We start from the raw sequence: 21,670 nt of genomic DNA, 5'->3' as shown, positions 1-21,670 counted from the left end.
TACTGAACGCCAGGCACCCGTTCCTCCCACTCAGTAAACGAGTCATAACCTTCAAAAAAAACTTTGTACAGTGCGCGCAGTTTTCTGTATGGAATGTATAATGAATGAATGCATAAAGAAGGTCTGACAGGCTGCTCCCCTCCTTCTTCCTCCCGCTTCCTCCTTCTTCCTCTCCCCCGTCTTTTTTTCTTCTATCAGGTTGCTGAATGCCAATAAGATTCACTGCGTTCGTGCCAACGCCTTCCAGGACCTGCAGAATCTCTCACTGCTATCACTCTACGACAACAAGATCCAAACCCTCGCCAAGGGCACTTTCACTTCACTACGAGCTATACAGACCCTGTGAGTCAAACACGCACACACACACATACATACAACAAACACTCTGCTTCACACGATCTGACACATGCTGATAACATGCCGTTGCCATAAAACATGAGCCAGGGCAGGAGTTGTTTACTCGCAGGTCTGTGTAATAACACAGGAATGAAACCACAAGGTAGAAAGGGGAGTAAATCTATCATCTTCACAAACACACACATCTCTTACGGCTCAAACCAGATCTTAATCTGCTCCATCACTCTTAATCAGAAACCACCACTTCTGTCACTGGCAGAAGAAGTAAATAGCATTTACCATCTTGTGATAATTCAATGTTCTGCTGGGAAACGTTTGGACCTGGCATTCGTGTGGATGTCACTTAGACATGTACCACCCACCTAGACCAGACCAGTCACCCCCACCCCATAGCAATGACACTCTTTGATGGCAGCGCAAGGTGTTGACCTGGCCTCCAAATTCACTAGATCCCAAAATGATCAAGTGTCTGTGGCATGCGCTGGAACAAGCCTGATCCACAGAGGCCCCTCACCTCAACCCATAGGACCTAAAGGCCCCCCACTAACAACATTCTGTTGCCAGACACCACAGGACACCCTCAGAAGGACCATGTCCATTCTCTGATGACAGTTTTGGAGGCACAAGAGAGACCTACACAATATAAGGATAATAAGTTATGCCTGATCGGTGTATGTCTCCTTTTCTCTGTCCCAAGAAAGAGGCAGACCACACACAGTTATCAATACAGACTGCGGCACCTACCATATTTCAAACACTCTGCACAACAAAGGTTTTCCTCATTGTTATAGAACACACCTGTTGGAGTTGATGGATAGTGCTGTCGTTGGATCACCACACGCTCGCACACTCAGGTGTCTCAGTCTAAAACAGGCTCTTTTTTTTTTTTTGCCTGCATTCTGAAGAAGGGATAAAAATACACGTGTTGAACCTCCCCCCAGACTCTTGTCATCCAAACTGGCTAGAATTTGAGAAGCAGCACACACACACACAAACCAAAGTCGTGCTCAGTGAAATGGCAAAAGCTATGATCGTATGATGTTTCTCTGATTCCAGGAGAGAGACTGTTGCGATCCTTATCATTAACTTCAGCTGTCTCTAATGTTTTCCAATCTCCCTCTCTGTTCCAGTCACCTGGCCCAGAACCCATTTATTTGCGACTGTAATCTGAAGTGGCTGGCAGACTACCTGCGCTCCAACCCAATCGAGACCAGCGGCGCCCGCTGCGCCAGCCCGCGCCGTCTCGCCAACAAACGCATCGGGCAGATCAAGAGCAAGAAGTTCCGGTGCTCCGGTAGGCTGGTGCCTCCAAACTGTCTTCCCTTCTTGACTCTCCTCTGTGGTTTTCTATTTCTCAGACAGGCTTTGTTGTTTTTTATTCCACTTGTCTCTGACTGCTTACCTTCTCTTTTTCTCTCCACTGGGAGTAGCTTTTATCTCTGCATTGTTCCCTCTCCCACATACCGCACTTAATGAGTGATCATTCCTGGCAAAAGGTTTTATTCGGCATATGGTTTGCTGTGCCGGTGCTCCTCAATCAATATCTCCCCAGTTGAACTTGGGGGAGGGATCGTTTCTCCATTTTCCCTCCATTTTACCACATCATGAGTCTGGTTTCACATTCAAACCGCAGTGAGCTGAGGTCACCAGTCAAGGCTGGTATAAGGGCTAGAGTTTCTGTACGTGCCCGCCGTTCCTCTGCCCTGTGCCAATCTCAGGCTCCCAGCTTCCATCTCTTCTTGCCCGCTCATTGCTTTCAGGCTCAGGTTTCCTCCGTGCCCCCCTCATTGTCTCACTCCTCTTCACTTCACTAGAACCAGACCTCACCACCCCCACTCCCTCCGCCGTGTGCCCACTATTGTGTTTACGCACCGCGCTACGCTGTCTGGCACTCTGCACTGCTGAGGTTTCACACTTCTTTATAGCCTCATTTGTTTGGCTGGACCCGGTGAGGAAGGGAGTCCATGTGTTTTTCTCTTTCTTTTCACCTTCTTTTTTCCCTTTCTTTTTGCATTTTTCCTTCTTCTTTTTTCTTCCTTTTGCCCGTGCCACTCTTCCTTAGCAACAGATAAATATTTACCACATTGTTCATGTAGTTTCTCCATGTTGCCATGCACAGAGATAGTCCCGGGCTTCTCTGTTTAACTGTCATATACCTTGCACCATGTGTCGTCATATATAAACTCTATATATGACTGTTCTGCAGCATAGCGACGCCACAGCTATGCAGGCCAGACTGGTCTCACTGACATCCGTCCCTCTTTCTTTTCTCCATCACAGCCAAAGAGCAGTACGTCATCCCAGGTGAGTGGCTTGTAAATGTTCACACCTATCATTGTCTTTTCCACCATTTTCCACCCGTGGCTACATAGTGTGGCATCATTTTTTCCACTGCTTACTGTGCGTTTCACGAGGCTTCTCCCAGAGGTTAAAGAATCATTTCACTTTACTGCAGCTTGGTATCACTTTGATAGTTTTGCCATCACTCCTCGTAGTAATAATAACCTCATTATGTTTCGAGCAAACCCACAGGTAAGCCAACATTTCTTTTTACTGTATTTGGAAGAGAAAATAATAGACAACGTCAAAATTATTCCCCCAACTGCTTATTGTTTCCAGTTTTTAAACCGATTTATTAGTTCAGCGTTGACCTACCATACTTCTTCTCAGTTTTCTTTACATTGCGAGGTAATTACAAACTAATGTCCACTCCTTTCATATTTTGTTTGCTTATAGTAAATAAATGTGGCAGGCAGTATTGGAGGAATTTCAGAGAAAGTGGTCCGCACAGAGAGAAACTTTCAAGGATAAGATTAGTTGAAATGTACCGATAGTGGCACGGAGAATAGCTAATTGGGCCCAAGAGTGGCTTTGTACCTGCGTGTGCATTTTAACGTGATAGAAATGAGTGAAAGCATCTGTTTCTTCTCAGCTCTGTTTTCCTAACGGTCTCAGCAGATAGAGCGAAAAGGAAGCGTCTCTTTGCTTTGGCGTTAGCACAGACAGTCAGTCACCAAGAAGGACAGAAGTGGAGGGAGGGAAAGTGTGTCCTTTCTATCGGCAAAAGCTAAAGAAAATAAAGCCCACCAGAGGACCCAGATTCCTATCAGCGGATGTTTCCGGACCTCTTAACAAGAGCACTTCCAAGAAAATAACTAGGAGGAGCGGTGATGTGTGTCAAAGTCTGTGTGTGTGTGTGTGTGTTTGTCGTGCTGCAGATGCTCGTGTGATTCATTGCCTATGCCTGTGCCTCTCTCTCTGTGTGTGTGTGTAAATTAATGTGCCTTTGTGTGCTAAGTTGAGATAAAGCTCTGCACTGGCTCAGAGAACAAATGGGAGTACTATGTAAGCAGAAGGAAGATCAAAGCTGAATGCGATTAATAAGAATTTCACCCTCCCCGAATGATAACAATAAAAGCCTCCGCAATACACACACACGCCCCCGTTGAAAACACAACCGTTGACAGCACGGGAATTCCATAATACAATGATAATGAGGAACCAAGCTGCAGGGAATTACGAGAACTTCTGCAACTCCAACAATGAGTCACTTCGCTCCTCAGAGAGGGAAAAAACTCATCCCCTCTCTGTTTTCTCCAGTTTCGTGTAAATCTGCTGACAGTAAAAGTGTCGCCGCCACGCTCTTGTGACGCTGACGATGACTCAGGCTCACGAAATCTCCCCTGGTTCCCTCTACATCCTCTAGATCAAAGCCCAGTGCTGTGCTTTCATTGCTTCCTCTGTAGCAGGAAATGCCTTTTCCTGTTGTCTGGCCCAGCGAGGGAAAGTTCCTTAATGACCAGCATTACCGCGTCTGTCTGCACCCTCCACTCAGGCCCTCTGAGAAGTGACACAGCTTCGGGAAAAAGTCTTTGCACAGGCAACGGGAATGCGTTTAATCCTTTCACTGCCCAGCTGTATTCCAATAAAGTCAGTGATCAGGCTTGGGATTAAGGTTTCATATGCTGCTCCATTTATTTGGACAGATTTTTGATTCTCGACCGTAGGATTTTGTCTTGGTTGTTTGAGGTTTTCCTGCTCATGATTGTGGTCTGGGTGTCCCACTGTGTCCCGCTGACGTCATCTTCCAAACCTCAGGCGCACACTGGCGCACCGATGTGAGCATGCAAAAGAGAACGAGACACAAAACGCTCTCTCCGAAACAGAATAACGCCGGCCTCTAAATGGAGCATGTGCGCACACACAAGCTCTACGTGCACGTATACGCTTATATGCGCAGACAAAGGGACACAATACACTTTCACAGACACACACACACTGTTCTAAGTAGCTCCCGTTGCTGTTCCATTATTGAGCAGCCATGATGTAACTGGCAGCACACTTTTTGGCACGTAACATCTATTCATAGACAGAGGAGGTGCAGGAAAATGTCCCACACTCCCCATGCTGCCTCATTCTTCCTCTTCCTCTATCTGTCAGAACAGACTTCTCTCTGCACCTCCGCCCCTCACCTTTCATTTCTCTCTCCTCTGTCTCCCCGTCCTTCTTTTCTCCCCTTTGTTTCCTGCATTCATTTCGACTCCACCTGTCTACTCCTGCTTCCTGTGCATCATTTCAGCTCCCTCGCTCTGTCTCCCACCGTCCTCTCTCTCATGGGTGCTCCGCTCCACTGAAGCGGCCTGTCCAAATCCTCTTTCTTTTCACCCCACTGTTCCCACTCTATCACTTGCTCTAAAATAACTCACCCTCAGAGCCATACGTCTCCTCCCGCGAATGGTAGGGAGGCTGCAGGATGTTCTTGAGGGCGTTTAGGGTTAAAGATGAGGTAGGGAAGTCTGTATTTAGGTCACAACGGGACAAAGTGCTGACATACAGCTGTGGGGGGAGCAGATGCGTGACTGAGAGCATCCTGGGAAAGCGAGGCGCACGTGTTGGCGTAAGAGATGGGTTGATGTCATTTTTTATTTTATTTTTTTGTTACATGCGGTTGCGTTTTCTCCCGTTCAGGTACAGAAGACACGCGTCTGAATAACGCCTGCAACAGCGATCCGGTGTGTCCTCCAAAGTGCCGCTGTGAATCCAATGTAGTGGACTGCTCCAACCTGAAGCTCAACAAGATCCCTGAGCACATCCCTGCGTCCACCACCGAACTGTAAGAAATCAGGAAAAAAATGTGTTTGTACATTTAAAAACTCACAGTGAACATCTAAAGATAACTTCAGTGGGTTTGTATGATTGAACTTCTTCATCTTATTCCCTCTAGCCGCCTTAACAACAATGAAATCACAACTCTGGAGGCAACTGGAGTTTTCAAGACCCTTTCCCAGCTGAAGAAAATGTAAGTTTTTGTTTTCACCATTACCTTTTCGACGGTCAGTCTCCAAATTTCAGTAAATTCAGTCCTGTGATGATTTGATCTGACTTACCCGCAGTAACCTCAGCAACAACAAGATCACAGAGGTCGAGGACGGGGCGTTCGAAGGCGCGTCATCCGTCAACGAGCTTCACCTCACAGCCAATCAGATCGACTCGGTTCGAAGCGGGATGTTCCGCGGCCTTGAGGGGCTGCGAATGCTGTGAGCGATGCACAACAGACACACAACCGCATGCATGTTGATGTTTCTAGAATATACCGTGGCTGATGTGTGATTTTTTTTTTCTCTCTTTAGGATGCTGAGGAACAACAAGATCAGCTGTGTCCACAATGACAGTTTCACGGGGCTTCACAATGTCCGCCTTCTGTCTCTTTACGACAACCAGCTAACTACCATCGCTCCCGGAGCCTTTGACACTCTGCAGACTCTCTCCACTCTGTAAGACGCTAACAGCACACACATATATATCTACACTGTTTCAGGTTTCATAGCTCTTACAACCTCCTTTACGCACACTTTATCCCAGTAACCTCTTGGCCAACTCCTTCAACTGTGACTGTCGCCTGGCCTGGCTCGGGGATTGGCTGAGGAGCAGGAAGATTGTGACCGGTAATCCTCGCTGCCAGCGCCCTGCCTTCCTGAAGGAGATCCCTCTGCAGGATGTGGCTCTGCCTGACTTCCGCTGCGAGGAGGGTAGGTGGCACCGAGACACGCGCGTTCTTTGGAGTTATCGCCTTTTTTCCGTCTGTGCTTATTTACACCGTAGCTGCAGTTTTGCTGCATCTTCCCCACGTTAATTGAGTCGTTCATCTCCTCGAAAGGAATGGGAATCTTCAATATAGTAGATAAGCTATGTGTGAAACTAACCTGCCTGAGTGTGAGTGATGAAGATCTTAACGTTGCACTCTGCTCCGAAAAGGGGCTGCTTAAAGTGTCTGAGATCATCTTAAATAATGACCGCTATTGTATGACTCTTTTGTTTACTGAATAGATTGGTACTCAGCAGTTCCTAAGCTGCTGGTCGATGCCGGGCTGAGTGGAGCTATTGAGCTGTTTGCCTTATTGACCAGTCAGCCTATTTGCACCTGAATGACTGTTAGACTTGTCTTCAGGCCTCGGGCCGCTTCCATTCTTTACTCTTGCCGGTCGATATTACATTAGCGAGGCTCCTCTCTCTGTCCTATCTTACTTTTTCACATTTTTGACATCCTCGTTCTTCATTGTCTAAGTGCCTCGCCAGCATGAAGGATTGTGATGTTTTGCTCTCACATTCTTTCTGCGACAGCTCTGCTTTTTGTCTCGATTTATTTCACACCTCCCCGGTCATTCCTCTTTGTACTCTCTTTCTCTCTCTCGTAACTGACTGACTTCTTTTCTCTTTTTTTTTTTTTTTCACCAGGCCAAGAGGAATCAAGCTGTGTGCCCAGGCCCCAGTGTCCCAGTGAATGTACTTGCCTGGAGACCGTGGTGCGCTGCAGTAACAAGCACCTCCACACGCTGCCTAAAGGCATCCCCAGAAATGTGACTGAACTGTGAGTGCTCGGCATTAATTATGCCAATTGCATTTTTATTTATGTGCTCGATTTTTAAGTGTTGTTGTCCTGAATTAAACACAAAGGGTATCACAAAGTGATGTTCGAAGAAAGACAAGCGTTAGTGAAAACAGCGGAGGCAGAGAAAACAGACTTCATCACTGGGAGAAGAGGAACAGAGTCAATAAACCCTGGAGTTATTCTCTCAGACATTCTTCCTCTGCGTTCCTCGCAGCCTTCAGGGCTAGCACTGATGTCACTCTCACACTCTGAGCCAAGGATCAGTGTGTGTGTGTGTGTGTGCATATTTGTGTGAGGGCCAAAAGCCCGTCCACAGGAGCATAGGGGAGCAATGGGACATTTTAATGAGCAGTTTTCAATGGAAAGGGGAGGGAGTGGAACAGGTCTGGAACTTTCCAATAATGCTTCAACTGGCCCTGACTAACTCTGGCACACACACACACACACACACACATAGATGACACACACACACGTTGTGCAAGCCTTAAGGCCTGTCATTGTCCCAGCAGGTGTGTCCAGGTGTACCCCTCTGTTCTGGGCTTTCATCTAGGCATCTGGAGAGTTTGCTGCTCCATCATTATCCCAAGTGTCCTCTGCACCATCATTACCTATCATTATGTGAACCCAAAGGCCTCCTAACTAACCGCCACCCCCCACAACCCCGGCCCTTCCCACCCTGTGTACAGTCAACAACAATAGCAAGAGCCTGCAGCTCTGCTCAGAGCCCCTAAAGCAGCCATTTATCAAGGTGACAGAGCACTGGTAGCACTTTGTGTAAAAGGGGTGTATGCAGGCCTGCAGGTGTGATGTCAACTGTGGGGTCTTGTACATAATCAGAGTGATGTCACACACATGCAGCGCACATGTAAGTGCTCGTACCTCAGTCACTTCAAAACGTTAAACGGAACATTCGCTGCAAATAATAAGTTTGCGTTCTTTGCCCGATCTGGTCCCAGTAAAAGTGACACATGCGCAAACATCCTGAAACCGGAATGCTTAAATAGGATTTCTGTGAATGTTTACCAAGCCTGACCTGTGGCTACGAGACACAATACTTTATCAGACTCCAAAACAAAATTAACTGAAAGACAAAATATCCCATTGTTTTGTGCAGCATGAGATTAAACTGGCTGCAGCAGCATGGGAAAAAGTTTTCTGTTTAAAACTTGAGCTGTCCTGCAAAAACCACCTGCAGCCCTTCACCTGCAAAGAACCTCCTTTGACCTGTATTAAACTGAGCTACAGCTGATTCATTATTGTTTACATAAAAACCAAACCGCAGATAATTCAGTACTTCCAGCATTCACTCTTATACTCCACCTACCTTATTAACAGCACTACACTGTGAGTGGTTGGATATAAACATTTGGAAAACACATTAAAAATAGTGTTGACAAGAGTGGTATACCCTCTATTGCGTGTGATATTATGAATATATTGTTCTTTGAGGACTGTTTTGGGATAAATATCATATGTCTTTGTTCAGATATCTGGATGGAAACCAGTTCAGTGTTGTGCCAAAGGAACTGTCTACCTTCAAATACCTGCAGCTGGTGTAAGTTTTTGTCCTCCTTCCTTTGCTGTCACACTTTGTCGATCATCGCTCGAGTGAACGTATTCTAATTTTCCTTTCAGAGACCTGAGCAACAACAAGATCAGCTCTCTGACCAACTCGTCCTTCGCTAACATGAGCCAACTTACCACTCTGTAAGTCCTGACCAGCCTCAGCTGTCAAACCAAAGAGCTAGTATTTCATTCCACTGCTGACAGTAGGATGGAAACAGCTGAATTTTACATACAGTCATATGTAATTATTTTTTCATTGCAGAATCCTGAGCTACAACTCCCTGCGCTGTATCCCCAAAATGGCCTTCAGTGGGCTGCACTCTCTCCGTTTGCTGTGAGTTTATTTTTATGCTTTAGACGCATGCATGTGCGGAACATATATGTGCATTTATCTTAAAATGTTGGTCCAGGGCTCAGTCTTTAGATCCTATTTTTAACACATAATGCGCTTTGCCATTGCTGCGAGAGTGTTGCACTTTTTTCGTCAAGCAAATCAAGTGTTTGAAATGTTTCTTTGATGCTCAAAACAACGACTTCACTGGAAACAGTTGAAGTCATTTTGAAAGAAGAGTTCTAACACAAGGCAGGGCAAACTTTCAGGCTAAATGTGTTGTTAAGGGGGATATTTTTGTAGCTTGCTCCGACTACAGAGATGGTGCAGCAGATGCTGAGAATCTTTGATTGACTCCAGAGGACTGAAACACAGTCCAAACAGTTATGACAGCTTATGAATTCACACACACACAAGCTCCGACCTATTTTCTCTGTTGAAACGGCAGCACTGTGTGGCAGCAGCAGTGCTGTTCCGGCGTCTGCTCCTAACTGCACCACCTCTTCAGACATCTGCCCAGTCTGCTGGTTCACCTCTGAGTGCCCCGAGCTCATCGCTATACCTCGCCATCGTGGCCAAACACCCGCCCCCGCAATCCACTGTACAAAATCACTCTGACACTGATTACCGGAGAATGTTTGCCCCTGTAACTGTAATGGTTTTGACTCCGCCTCTGGGTTTTTATGAAATTATGAAGTCTTTGATTGTGCACTCTCAGTGGCCGTGGACTCCCTGCGCAAGAATTGGTCTGCTAAATAACTGGGATGTAGAATGTAAATGTGTTCGACAGAAAGATGACGAAATCAAACCAGTCTTTGGAACCGCATCCAAAGACACAGCAGCTGGAAGCCTCGCACTTTAACTCAAATGTACAGTTCAGCTCTGCGAGGGAGAAAGTGAGACCAGGCCCGGCAGCACTCCTTATGAGATTACGTATGCATTTGTGTGCATTTACGCCCGTATGCGTAGTCAACATGTTTGTCATCTACTGGCTCGGTGCCCTTTAGTACGTGTGTGGGAGTAAAACTATCAGCCTTCCATGTGTGCTCATAGCAGGCACACTTTTTTATTACCGACAACAAAGCTCCAACAAAGCCTCTTTTTACGGCGGGATTCGACCAAAGCCCCCCTCCCCCCCAATCATTATGAGACACAAAGCGTAAGAGCCCTTTTAGCATGCAATGAGAGTGAAGCTCGGCCATCATTAGCCGATGCCGCCTTGCTAGCCCAGGCACGTCGCTTTGATCTCTAATGAAGCTGCGTCCGTTATTTCTGCTCTTACTCACTCACGCCACCTTCACTTCTAAAATATTCCCTGTGCAAATGTGCGAGACGCCATGTGAGGCCCCCTGTGCCACCCGCCCCCCCCCCCCCCCCCCCCCCCCCCCCCCCCCACACACACACACACACACACCATACAGGGTATACAAGCTCACACACACATATATGCACACACTGTCTGGACTACCCTATTGTCTCAGACTGACGGGGAGTCCAAATGAAGCAGAAAACTTTGATGTCTTTACTACTTGTGCGATCAATCATAAGCCTCCCATTAAATGTCAATTGGTGCCATGGTGTTTTTTTTTTCCCCGCCAAGCAAAGCTGTGGGGGTGCAACAAAACTGAAGCGACAATGAGCTCCTTTTAATAGTTTCGACTTTAAGACTCCACAAAGGGTTCAAAGTTCAAAGTTGGAAGCTTCATCAAAACCGCAAATTCCCAAGACGCCTGCGAGCGGGACACACTCATGTGTGCTCGCGCACACCAAGGTGCCAAAGCCTTTATAAAGCTGCACCTTTGGCTTTACACAGCAGTAAAGAGGAGAGGAATCATTAACGCTCAGCTCTTCAAACAGACCAGGGGTCTGAGCCTGGCATGGATGTGGTGTGATAAGTGTAAGTGTACATGTGCGTGTGTGATGGTTGTGGTTTGGGCTGCGGATTAATAAGCTGCTAATTGGCCTGCTGGGTATTAGGTGTGAGGTGAGTGGGTTGAGACAGCGTCAGGGCGCGGCCCGCGCGGGTTTGAGTGGCAACGTGTGAGAACGTGATATGAAAGAGGGTGATAGAGAACAAGAACAGAAAGAAAAAACATGCAACAAATGAAATCAACAGTCAAGAACTAAAGTAGAAACAGTCACCAAACATTAGTAACTAGGTGCAGGTGAACAAGTCGGGGTTGGGCAGCCTGTGCACGCAAAATACAGTCATAAACCATTATTTTTCCAATTAGTTTTATTCTGAGAATCGTGCCAGCCTAGAGATAAGATGACATAGGCAGTTCGGACTGACATAATGATATACAGCCGCGGAAAAGCAAAGTAAAAGGACACAGCGAGAATGTTTGCAGGAGAGCAGATCAGGTTTCTTCCTGGAGACTCCCTGACTCCTTTTTCCCATGAGATCTCCGCCTGGCTGGCACACTGCTGCTGGCTTAACGCCCTCGGTATCCTCCGACTACCACAACCCACCTACTCACTCTGCACTAATAAGCATCCTCCACGGCACACAGGCCAATTAACGTGCTGTCTCACATCGGTTACATTGTATATTTTCCCTCCAGTGCTCCTACTCTGACCCTCTCAGTATACTTTCCTCCGACTCTTCCGCAGCTTAGCGGTAATTCACAGATCAGACCAGGGAGGAAGTTTCAAAGTCTGTTTATATGTCGGTTCTCCTCATTTAGGCATGGAGAGCGGAGGTGTCATGTATTGTTGCTGTGGACCGAGCGGCGGTAACATTAGCTTGCGGTCAGCTGAGGGTTTGAGGTGGTAATGACCTGGCGGATTACGACAGCCATCAATCATCTAGCCATTAAGCCGTGTAGGCTTGTCGAGCTCGATAGCACTCAGAGAGCAACACGGAAAACAACCATTAATATTCTATGTGTACACAAGCGTTATTAGAAATGCCCAAACATAAACGTACCTATTTATCTGTGCACACATAATTACACTAAAGCTTTTAGTTCTGCATGTGGTGCAACTGTAACCCCCCCTCCCTCGCCCCCTGCTCTGTACCCTTCTTGGCCCTGCCAGCCAGACGCACATAGAAACTTGACACCAGCCTTTTCCAGACGTACAGAGCCTCATATCTTTGCCAGCTGCACAAGTCTGCACCAGAAATACAAACCACCTATCACTCATTTATGAGGCCAGCACAAAACTCAACATTTAGTTTTTTTTCTGATGTCTCTAGTTTTAGCAGAAGTAGAGCTGTTGATTGTTTTATCTAAAAATGCAGCTCTCAGGAGGACAGCTTGAAACGATGGAACTTGTTTTTTTTTTTTTCTTTTCCTGAAATGTGTTCATGGTCCTAATTTTTCTTTCTCTCATCTCCTCCCTCCACCAACCCTTAGGTCTCTCCATGGCAATGAAATCTCGGAGCTTCCTGATGGCATCTTCAACGATGTGTCCTCCCTTTCTCATTTGTAAGTAGTGCCCATCAACGGTATGCCTCTGTGGCAGCCTGTGTGACACTCTCTGCACTTACCACTGACTTTGTGAAGTCCTCTCGCCCGCAGACACACACACACACACACACACGCATGCATTTCCAGGTACAGAGAGAATCTGGTCAGACAGCGAGACTCACAGTGGCCTGGCTGTGGTCCTCTCCATGAGCCGAGGCTTCCCCTATTCAGCCGCAGTCCTGTGGTAAAAGCACACAGACCCCTCTACTGTCTCATCTCCCTGTAGCGTCTCTGAAACACACACATTAACTCACACACACAGATTCTTCATGGTCTGGGGACTTTAGTGTTTGTTTATTTATGTCTGTGTGTGCCGGCTCTGTGGCCGTTGTGTGGTCGCGCACGGGCTTTTGAACATGCGTAAAACTACACAACAGTGCCTTTGCAGCGTGCCCTCTGCCATCCAGCCTAGTTATTTACATCATCCCTTGTCTGTCAGCGATCAATAGACCTATCAGTGTCAGCGCTGGAGAGGGAGGAGAGAGAGGGCTAAACAAAGACATTCTGTGGAGAGCAGAACGGGATTCAAGGCTGCATGAAAACGGGCTGAAGGGAGGGATGCAGGGCAGCCATTGATCCACAGTCACAGTCAAGTGGCTTTCATGTTAGCAGATGTCAGGTGTCAGCTATTGGACTGGCCTGAAAGATGAGCCTGTGTTCCGCTGTAATGGAACAGCATCGATTCAGGAGTGTTTGTGCATCCAGCGGGAGGACAGAGCGGCATTGATTCACGACCACCATGACAGAAGTGGTTAAGAGTGCCTTCTGTTCGCACCTTCGGCTATAATTGAGAGGCCCTCCTGCAGATGATGCATGGCACAAAGTGGCATTGAGCGTTAAACTTTAAAGCCGTTCTACTCTGGGAGACCGATTTATTTGTATAGTGCACCAAGTTGAGTTTGGTATTGTTTGGTTTGCATAAGGATGCAGAGACACCTGCTGGTGACTGGGTGTACTACAGCGATATAGCCAGACATGTTAAAAAGTGTAACCAACCGTTCTGCATCATTAAATCATTGATTCTTTCATTTTTATCAGGGCAATTGGTGCCAACCCCTTGTACTGCGACTGTCGACTGCGCTGGCTGTCTGACTGGGTGAAGACTGGATACAAAGAGCCTGGAATCGCCCGCTGCGCTGGTCCACAGGGCATGGATGGCAAACTGCTCCTCACCACACCTGCAAAGAAGTTCGAATGTGCAGGTGAGTCATTGTCTGGGACACATGTGTAGAACGTAAACAGCGCAGGCATCTACATAGAATTCAATCTTCTCGGTGTGGCATTTCTGCAGGTGATGTGGACGCTGCAGTGCTGGCCAAGTGCAACCCCTGCCTGTCCGGTCCATGTCTGAACCAAGGTATCTGTCACAGCGACCTGGTGGACGTCTACAAGTGCAGCTGTCCTCCCGGATTCAAGGTCAGAGCAACACCATGTGAACATCCAGTTAAGTGCACCTGCAGCTATAATTTTGCGGCAAACAATCACGCCATATCTGCTCCGTGTCTCAGGGTAAGAACTGCGAGGCAGGACTGAACGCCTGTGTGAGTAACCCATGCACCAACGGAGGAACCTGCCAGGTGAATGAAGACGAGGAGGGGGTGTACAGGTGAGGAGGGCGAGCTTTGAAGTCGGTGCAGGGGAATGAAATTATGAGGAGCTTGACGTGACGGGATGTTTTCACAGTTGCACGTGTCCGCTGGGCTTTGAGGGCCCCACTTGCCAAACCAACATTGACGACTGCGAGGACAACGACTGCGAGAACGGAGCAACCTGCGTCGATGGAGTCAACAACTACACTTGTTTTTGTCCCCCCTACTACACAGGTTAGCGCACGCACGGGATTGCATTAAATTGTGCTGACTTTCCTCTAACTCCACAACTTGGAAGTTAACAAGACATTATTTCGTCTTTGCTTGTGAAAACAAATATTGACAGTCTTGCCTTGTCCTGCCAAGGAAATAAGCAAAGCCTTTTAAGTTTCTGTCAGCACTTGTCATTCTCACAAGTCCAAAGCATGAAAATCTTATTTCATGTAAGACTTTGTCCTCACATTCTCCTTCTCTAATGTTTCTTTGCAGGGGACATGTGTGAAGAAATGGAAGATGTGTGTGCCCCTGGACGAAGCCCCTGCCAACATCAGTCTACCTGCCTCATCACCTCCAATGGACCCAAGTGAGTAATTCATAACCAGAAGTATCAGATAAAGTAAAACATTAAAATGCCATATAAATGTTAAAGACAGACTAGTGAGCAGATTTGTCTGGTTTCAAATTAACTTCAGTGTTGTGTGTTTGTGTGGCGCAGGTGCGTGTGCTCTCCTGGTTATGTTGGTGATGACTGCAGTGTAGACTACAACGACTGCGGGGAGCATCGCTGTCAGAACGGAGCCCGGTGTGTGGACGAGCCAAACGGATATTCCTGCATCTGCCAAGAAGGATATGGGTGAGGAGAGCACACGTTTTGAATTGATCTGAGTACTTCAGCTGCCTCTGCTTTACTCACACGGCCCTCTCTCACGTCCTTCTCTCTACAGTGGTCAGCTGTGTGAGGTTCCCCCGTCTCCGCTGTCGCTGTGTGAGCTGGCCGACTGCCAAAACAACGCCCCCTGTGTGGAGCGGGGCGGGCGCGCACTCTGCCAGTGTCCTCCGGAGTTCGGCGGGCCGCGGTGCGAGAAGCTGGTCAGCGTCAACTTCATCGACAGAGACTCCTACCTATTGCTCTCTGACCTCAAGAACTGGCCTCAAGCGAACATCACGCTGCAGGTACTCACGGTCGTTTCTGGGATTTCCATGTGTTGACACGGCCTCCGTGAAACATGAATAAGTGAAGCATCCAAATATGATCTCTCTGAAGGTGTCAACAGCTGAGGACAATGGTATCCTGCTGTACAACGGAGACAATGATCATATTGCAGTGGAGCTCTACCAAGGTCATGTCAAGGTTAGCTATGACCCCGGCAGTCAGCCAGGACACGCCATCTACAGGTAAGCTGCCACGTGCAAGTTTAAAGCCACTGTCTGTCTTCCATTCACTCTAGTGACGACATTCTAAGTCCAATCTGTGTTTTCCTTTTCCAGTACCGAGACTATCAACGATGGTCAGTTCCACACAGTGGAGCTGGTGACCTTTGACCAGATGGTGAACCTGTCTATCGACGGGGGTCTCCCTACCACAATGGACAGCTTTGGGGCGGTGCGGCCCCTCAACGGGGAGGCTCCGCTATACGTGGGGGGTAGGGGCCCTCTCCAGAACACACCTCCCTCCTCTGCAGGCACTCTTAACTACTACACTACTGTCAATCACCACCCCTCCCCCCCTCGCTTTGTCACCACCGCAACCACTCCCTCCCCTCAACCATGCAACCCTTCAACCCCGTCCTACCTCCACCCACAACCATCCCCACCTTCAGTCGTGACTGTGTTTGCTAGATGCTTTACATTAACACACAGTATGAAAATATGCGCACACGTGTAATGAACTTGTTAAAAAATAGCTCTAAAACACATGAATTAACAATTTATGGTGAACAATCAATACACCACTTATAGTCATTCCAAGCACGTTTAGTGTGTTAACTGCGCCCTCTAGTGGTAGCACGAGAAGAACTACCAGACACAGTCTGTACTTCACATTTAATTTATGTTTGCATGAATGTGTGTGAAAGTGTAACGTAGCCACTCTTGTCATTAAAGGAATCTGACATTGATGATGTGAAAATGTAGATGATGAATGAAAAAAAGAACAACTGCAGTCCCAGTTTCTGCGCCGAGTTTGTTCACGAGTGGCTCCTCATTTGTGCAGTTTGTCTGTCACTGTTGTGATGTGCTGTGCTGTTTCTTCAATCACACAACACTACAGGAGACATTTTCCCATAACTTTTTGCCTTTTGCCGTCCTTTGTTTCAAGGATGTTGTGTCTTGCGGTGCAGATACAAAACATCAGTCCACTTTTAAAATCAGTTGAATATATTCATTTCAGTATGCACTGCCGAGACACACGTTTGAAATGCCTTCTTTTCATTACACCTCATACCAGCCCTGTGTTAGCTGTTTGTTTGTGGCCCAGTACGCACGCCTTCACACGTGTAAACATCTTTATTCCGTCTCCTTTTACAGGCATGCCAGTGGACGTCCACTCGGGTGCTTTCCGTCTCTGGCAGATCCAGAACGGTTCCAGTTTCCACGGCTGTATCCAGAACCTGTACATCAACAACGAGCTCCAGGACTTCACCAAGACCCAGATGAAGCCCGGCGTGGTACCGGGCTGCGAGCCCTGCAAGAAGATCTACTGTGTGCATGGCATCTGCCAACCTGATGGGGTCCAAGGACCTGTGTGCCACTGCCAGCCTGGCTGGAGTGGGCCGCAATGCGACCAGCCTGCTACCAACCCCTGCCAGGGCAGCAAGTATGTTAGCAAATGGCATGAGCTCAGGGTGGATCTAGTTTTAACCACATAATATACAGTCGGGTGGCACTTCATCTAGGTTTCAAACCCTGCCAAGGGTTTACAAGATAATTAGTAAGGAAGGAAAAAGAAAAAAAGCTGTAGTGCAGATTGTCTCCCTTTAAGGGAATGAGGGTAATGACGCAAACACTGTTTACACATGCTTATGTCCCTTAGTTCCTTCTCTTCTTTCTGTACTATCTAAACAAGAGAAGTTAAACCAATAGTCATCTGTGTATGTTGCTGCTGCAGATTGCATTCTTTCATTTTAGGCTATAATCCTCCCGCTGCTCACAAGTTTCTTGTTTCATCTAAAGCACCAGAAACTTTTCTTGAAAGCTTCATTGTTTCATTCTTCCTGAACCAATTCTTCCTGAATTCGTAGAACCCAAGTTACATTTGCAAGCTTGGTTCTCTGCCATACTCGTAGTCGCTGTAGACCAGTTTCCACCACAAGGGTTACTCTCATCGATCAATCATTATTGGTTGACATAAAACACATAGCAGTCCTGCTACACAATATCAAGAAATTCTACAATTTTGCTCAAGGTTCAGGCTATTTTGCAAGAGTCAGAAGGCAAAAGATTTGATTTGACTTGATTGATTTATTTGTTTGAGCTCGACATTTGATTGAGGTTGTTGTCTCTTACCAGGTGTGTCCATGGAAAGTGTATCCCACTGGACACTCAGTCATACCGCTGCGAGTGTGCGGAGGGTTACCGCGGCGCCCTGTGTAACCAACAAGGGGAGCTGTTTAACCCGTGCCGTCGTCTGTCCTGCAAACACGGTCGCTGCCAGATCTCCGACACAGGAGATGCATACTGTCACTGTGAAAGTGGCTACACTGGGGAGCTATGTGATGCAGGTTGGTTTCCTCAGAGTTAGTCTGCAACCTTAAAGCAAAACAGTGATCATTAAATATACTAATATCTGGGCGTTCTGGCTGTTTCTTAGAGTCTGAGTGCCGAGGGGAACCTGTGCGAGACTTCTACCAGGTACAGCGAGGATACGCGATCTGCCAGACAACACGCATGGTGTCTTGGGTGGAGTGCACCGGAGCTTGTGACACGGGGGCTTGCTGCGCCAGCCAGAGAATGAAACGCCGGAAATACACCTTTGAATGCAGCGATGGAACCTCCTTCAGTGAAGAAGTGGAAAAAACCATCAAGTGCGGCTGCGTGGGCTGCATGTAGCACCGTTCACTCACATTTCCTGTTGCTGCCGCAGAGCAGAAGATGGAAAGAAAGGAAGGAAGGAAGGAAGAAAGAGAGAAGACTGGAGCAAAGTGAGGGAGGGAAAGAAAGAGAGAGATTATAAAGAATATATATAAAACCTCTATCTATATATTATGGACAACAACGTTTGTAAAATAGGACATTTCCTCCCCTTCCAAGGGTGTGTGACCTACAGTAACACAGAGAAACCAACATCATGCGCAACAATGTAGACGTGACAACAACGGCAACACCACCATTGTATCTGCGACATTGTTCCACGGGGTCCAGAGATTGCAAATGTGTTGCATTCAGAGTGAGGCATCCCTCCAAACCAAATTATCCGGTGTGAATTCCCCATCATTCTGTGAGGCCTCTGACGGCCTAGCCACCATCTACCATCTTTACTTCATGGAGGCAGTGGGGTCCACCCTGGCAAAGAGTGGAAGAAGAGGCAGAAAAGACAAAAAAGGAGAAAACCGAGGGTAAAGAAGAGACCTGGACTGATCGACTTGGCAAAGCTTTCTTGAGTTGAGCTTGGCTGGGTTACCTGGACTGGCCTGGATGAGGTTTGGGTTGAGTTGTTGTTGGTTTGGTTAGCAATTTCTCTGCCAGGATACAGTCATCCATCCACACACATGCACATGTAGAAGTGAACGGAAAGAAGGAAAAGTAGGGATAGAGCGGCACATAATCTGGTGCAGACGTCGTGGCTTCGAGGCTAGGTGGTCTGGTGCCGCAGCTGTTTGCTGTGAGCTACCGTAACATATAAAGTCCATAAAAATAGAGACTGCACTGACTAGCAGCACTGAAAACAGTCATACACCTCTTATGAAGTACATGATCGCACATGCATGGCATACACACACACACACATTTACACGGTCTTAACACAACGTGAGTGGGCTTGTGTGTGGTGCAGCTTTTCTATTCTATCCGTACAGCAAAACAGTCCGGCGCTGGCAGTGCCCGGTGCTCATTGCCCCCCCCCCGCCCGCATGTACCACCTCAGGGTTCGGATGATTTGCATAATCCCGCCCCTCCATTTGAGCAGGAGGCCCATTAGCCCTGCTCCTTCTGATGCCTGCAGTATTAAACTTGTGCAAACTGTTGCATGTGTGGAGAAGAGTTTGCCAACAAATATGTAGAGCTTCTTAATATCATTATAAATGTTATTACGAAACAAAAGTTCACAGGATCATCTTCAGATTTTTGTTTTGTCTGATTTCTCATTATTTTTTTTTTTGTTTTGTTTTGTTATATTTTGTCTCATGATGTAACCTAACCCTTTTAGCTGTCCCCACCCTCCCCTACAACCCTTTATATAGAAATGCTTAACAGATTCTAATATATATATATATTTGTATTTCATTTTGGTATAGTATTTTTCTATGTTAAAGAGTAAGTCTGTTTCTGGAAGCTTTGGGACTGGTGGAAAGGCATTCAGTTGGTTCCCTAGGTGTTTTTATTTGTTGACTTCACTTGCTCCAACAAAGGTAATTAAGTACGTTAATTGGCCAAAAGAAATGCAGCAGCTGGTTGGCCTTGTTGTATAGGAGGCAGTATTGGTCTAGAAATATGTTTAATATTGTATATGTTGTCTTCCATGTGAATATTACATCTAATTCATGAGAGTCTGTGCTTGTTTTTATTTATTTTATCTTAAAGGCGTTTTCCTGTAGAAAGTGATAAACATAAATGTTGCTGGCATTCAGATATTTTCAAAAAAAATCTAAAAAGATGAAAAAAGTAAAATAATTATATATTTAAAAAAATAAAATAAAAAAAAATCTGTAAGGTATTTGTAACATCACTTATGGCGACAGTGTTTTCCTCCTCTCCCGCTCGGACATTTCTCATTCGCTGCCGGGCCAAAATTAAGAGACACCCCCTCCCCCGCCCACCCTCAATTTTACCATGTGATTAACTACACTTCTGATTGTTTTCGTTTTTTTGCTGAAGTGCTGGGTTACATTTCTATGATTTGAATTAGAGCGCTGTTAGAAAGAAGGAGTTTTCAGTTCAACAGAGTGAAAGTAGTCAAGCTCAACTGATCATAAGCTGCTGTCAAGCCAGAAGAAACAGGATGAAGTTGCCTCTGTGGACAATGTCAAGGTGTATCATCCTCTTTGATTAGGGCAACCGTGTGAAGCATCACATGCCTGCTACTGACAGATAATAAGCCAGAGAGGTCTGGACATTTTCAGCGTCTGTCAGTTCTGTCAATCCATACAACAACAACAACAACAAAAAAAGAAGAAATGGTGCCAATTACAATGAACAGTCATACCTGAATGTATAAATGTGTATAGATAAATATGACCTATGCTTATTCATGAAGTGGTAACTTTTAGCTGTTATTTAGTTTCCAATGTAAGATATAGAAATCACATCCTGTTGCATAAGTGACAGTCCATCAGGATGGTGTAAGGCATTGTCCTCCCTGCAGATTGTGTTTCTCCATTTTGCTGATCTAAATGTTTAAATTCTCCTTATAGTGTGAAAGGCTGCAGACCCAGATCTCAGCTTGGTACAATGTCACATCACAGAGCTCCTACTCATATTGCTTCCCATGTTAACTTTGTTTTACATGCTGTTGATGTGATCCCAGTGGTGTACAATGACATTTAAGAAGATCTCATAAAGGATACTGATGAACAGTCACTGTAATACTTAGGCCGTGTGCCTCGTAAAGGTGCACATTTAGTGACTTTCTTTTCATGTCTCCTTTCCTTCCTCTGCACTGATCTGTACTGGACTGGTGCGTTCAACTTCCTGGTAGACATCTTAGTGGTGCTTGTGCTATATTGAGATGTAATTCAGTTATCTGGTCACAGGACCAGAAACACAGATATAATTTTTTTTCATCCTATGAACTATATACATACTTGTTATTGTGAACAACACAATGTCTCTGTTGTATTGAAATGGTGCAAAAATTTTAGAAATCCTCCTGCTTGGGTTCCGTCAATTTGCTTTTACGTTACAGGACTGATGGTGGGATTGAACTGAAGACTCAATAATGCTGAATGTATGTAGTGCCACCGACAAAATGTTTACCAAACCTCCACTCTTTTCATTAATTAAACTTAAATGTGTGTGCTTTTAAGAATGTCTTTGTCTTTTGTTCCCTTTCACTTGGTCTTTATTTGGCAAAACTTGAAGCTCAAAGTCTTTTAAGACATCAGATGAGCAACTATAATTCCCGAATAATTATTAGGTTTTTGTTAACTGTTTAACGCCAAGAAATAATTTTTTCTTACTTTTTGTTTGAGTTTTTCCAGAGGCAAGTCCTAAAAAAGCTGATGACGTGACCAACTCGATTTGAATTGAGTACTGAATCAAAAACAAAGAATGGAAAAGCATCGTGCAAGTTAGAAACCCCCACTTGATCTGG

At 46.2% G+C, this 21,670-nt stretch overlaps 1 protein-coding gene across 1 annotated transcript in view; it reads left to right on the top strand.

Moving 5' to 3' along the window:
- slit1a (slit homolog 1a) overlaps window positions 1–21,376 on the top strand; it is an 80,376-nt gene extending 59,000 nt beyond the window's left edge. Inside the window, exons 13-37 of the mRNA XM_084562325.1 lie at window positions 199–342; window positions 1,488–1,651; window positions 2,638–2,661; window positions 5,326–5,470; window positions 5,582–5,656; window positions 5,751–5,894; window positions 5,988–6,131; window positions 6,220–6,386; window positions 7,093–7,225; window positions 8,733–8,801; window positions 8,882–8,953; window positions 9,075–9,146; window positions 12,503–12,574; window positions 13,655–13,818; window positions 13,908–14,032; window positions 14,125–14,222; window positions 14,300–14,439; window positions 14,695–14,788; window positions 14,921–15,058; window positions 15,150–15,378; window positions 15,470–15,600; window positions 15,694–15,848; window positions 16,732–17,020; window positions 17,713–17,924; window positions 18,014–21,376. Of these exons, the coding sequence (XP_084418451.1) occupies window positions 199–342; window positions 1,488–1,651; window positions 2,638–2,661; window positions 5,326–5,470; window positions 5,582–5,656; window positions 5,751–5,894; window positions 5,988–6,131; window positions 6,220–6,386; window positions 7,093–7,225; window positions 8,733–8,801; window positions 8,882–8,953; window positions 9,075–9,146; window positions 12,503–12,574; window positions 13,655–13,818; window positions 13,908–14,032; window positions 14,125–14,222; window positions 14,300–14,439; window positions 14,695–14,788; window positions 14,921–15,058; window positions 15,150–15,378; window positions 15,470–15,600; window positions 15,694–15,848; window positions 16,732–17,020; window positions 17,713–17,924; window positions 18,014–18,252 (3,439 nt within the window). The 3' untranslated portion in view covers window positions 18,253–21,376. The remainder of the gene's footprint in view (window positions 1–198; window positions 343–1,487; window positions 1,652–2,637; window positions 2,662–5,325; window positions 5,471–5,581; window positions 5,657–5,750; window positions 5,895–5,987; window positions 6,132–6,219; window positions 6,387–7,092; window positions 7,226–8,732; window positions 8,802–8,881; window positions 8,954–9,074; window positions 9,147–12,502; window positions 12,575–13,654; window positions 13,819–13,907; window positions 14,033–14,124; window positions 14,223–14,299; window positions 14,440–14,694; window positions 14,789–14,920; window positions 15,059–15,149; window positions 15,379–15,469; window positions 15,601–15,693; window positions 15,849–16,731; window positions 17,021–17,712; window positions 17,925–18,013) is intronic.
- Window positions 21,377–21,670: the final 294 nt, after the last annotated feature.

This window comes from Chelon labrosus, assembly GCF_963514085.1.
Source record: "Chelon labrosus genome assembly, chromosome: 15".
NCBI lineage: Eukaryota > Metazoa > Chordata > Actinopteri > Mugiliformes > Mugilidae > Chelon > Chelon labrosus.
This window is presented reverse-complemented; position numbering and strand designations above follow the sequence as displayed.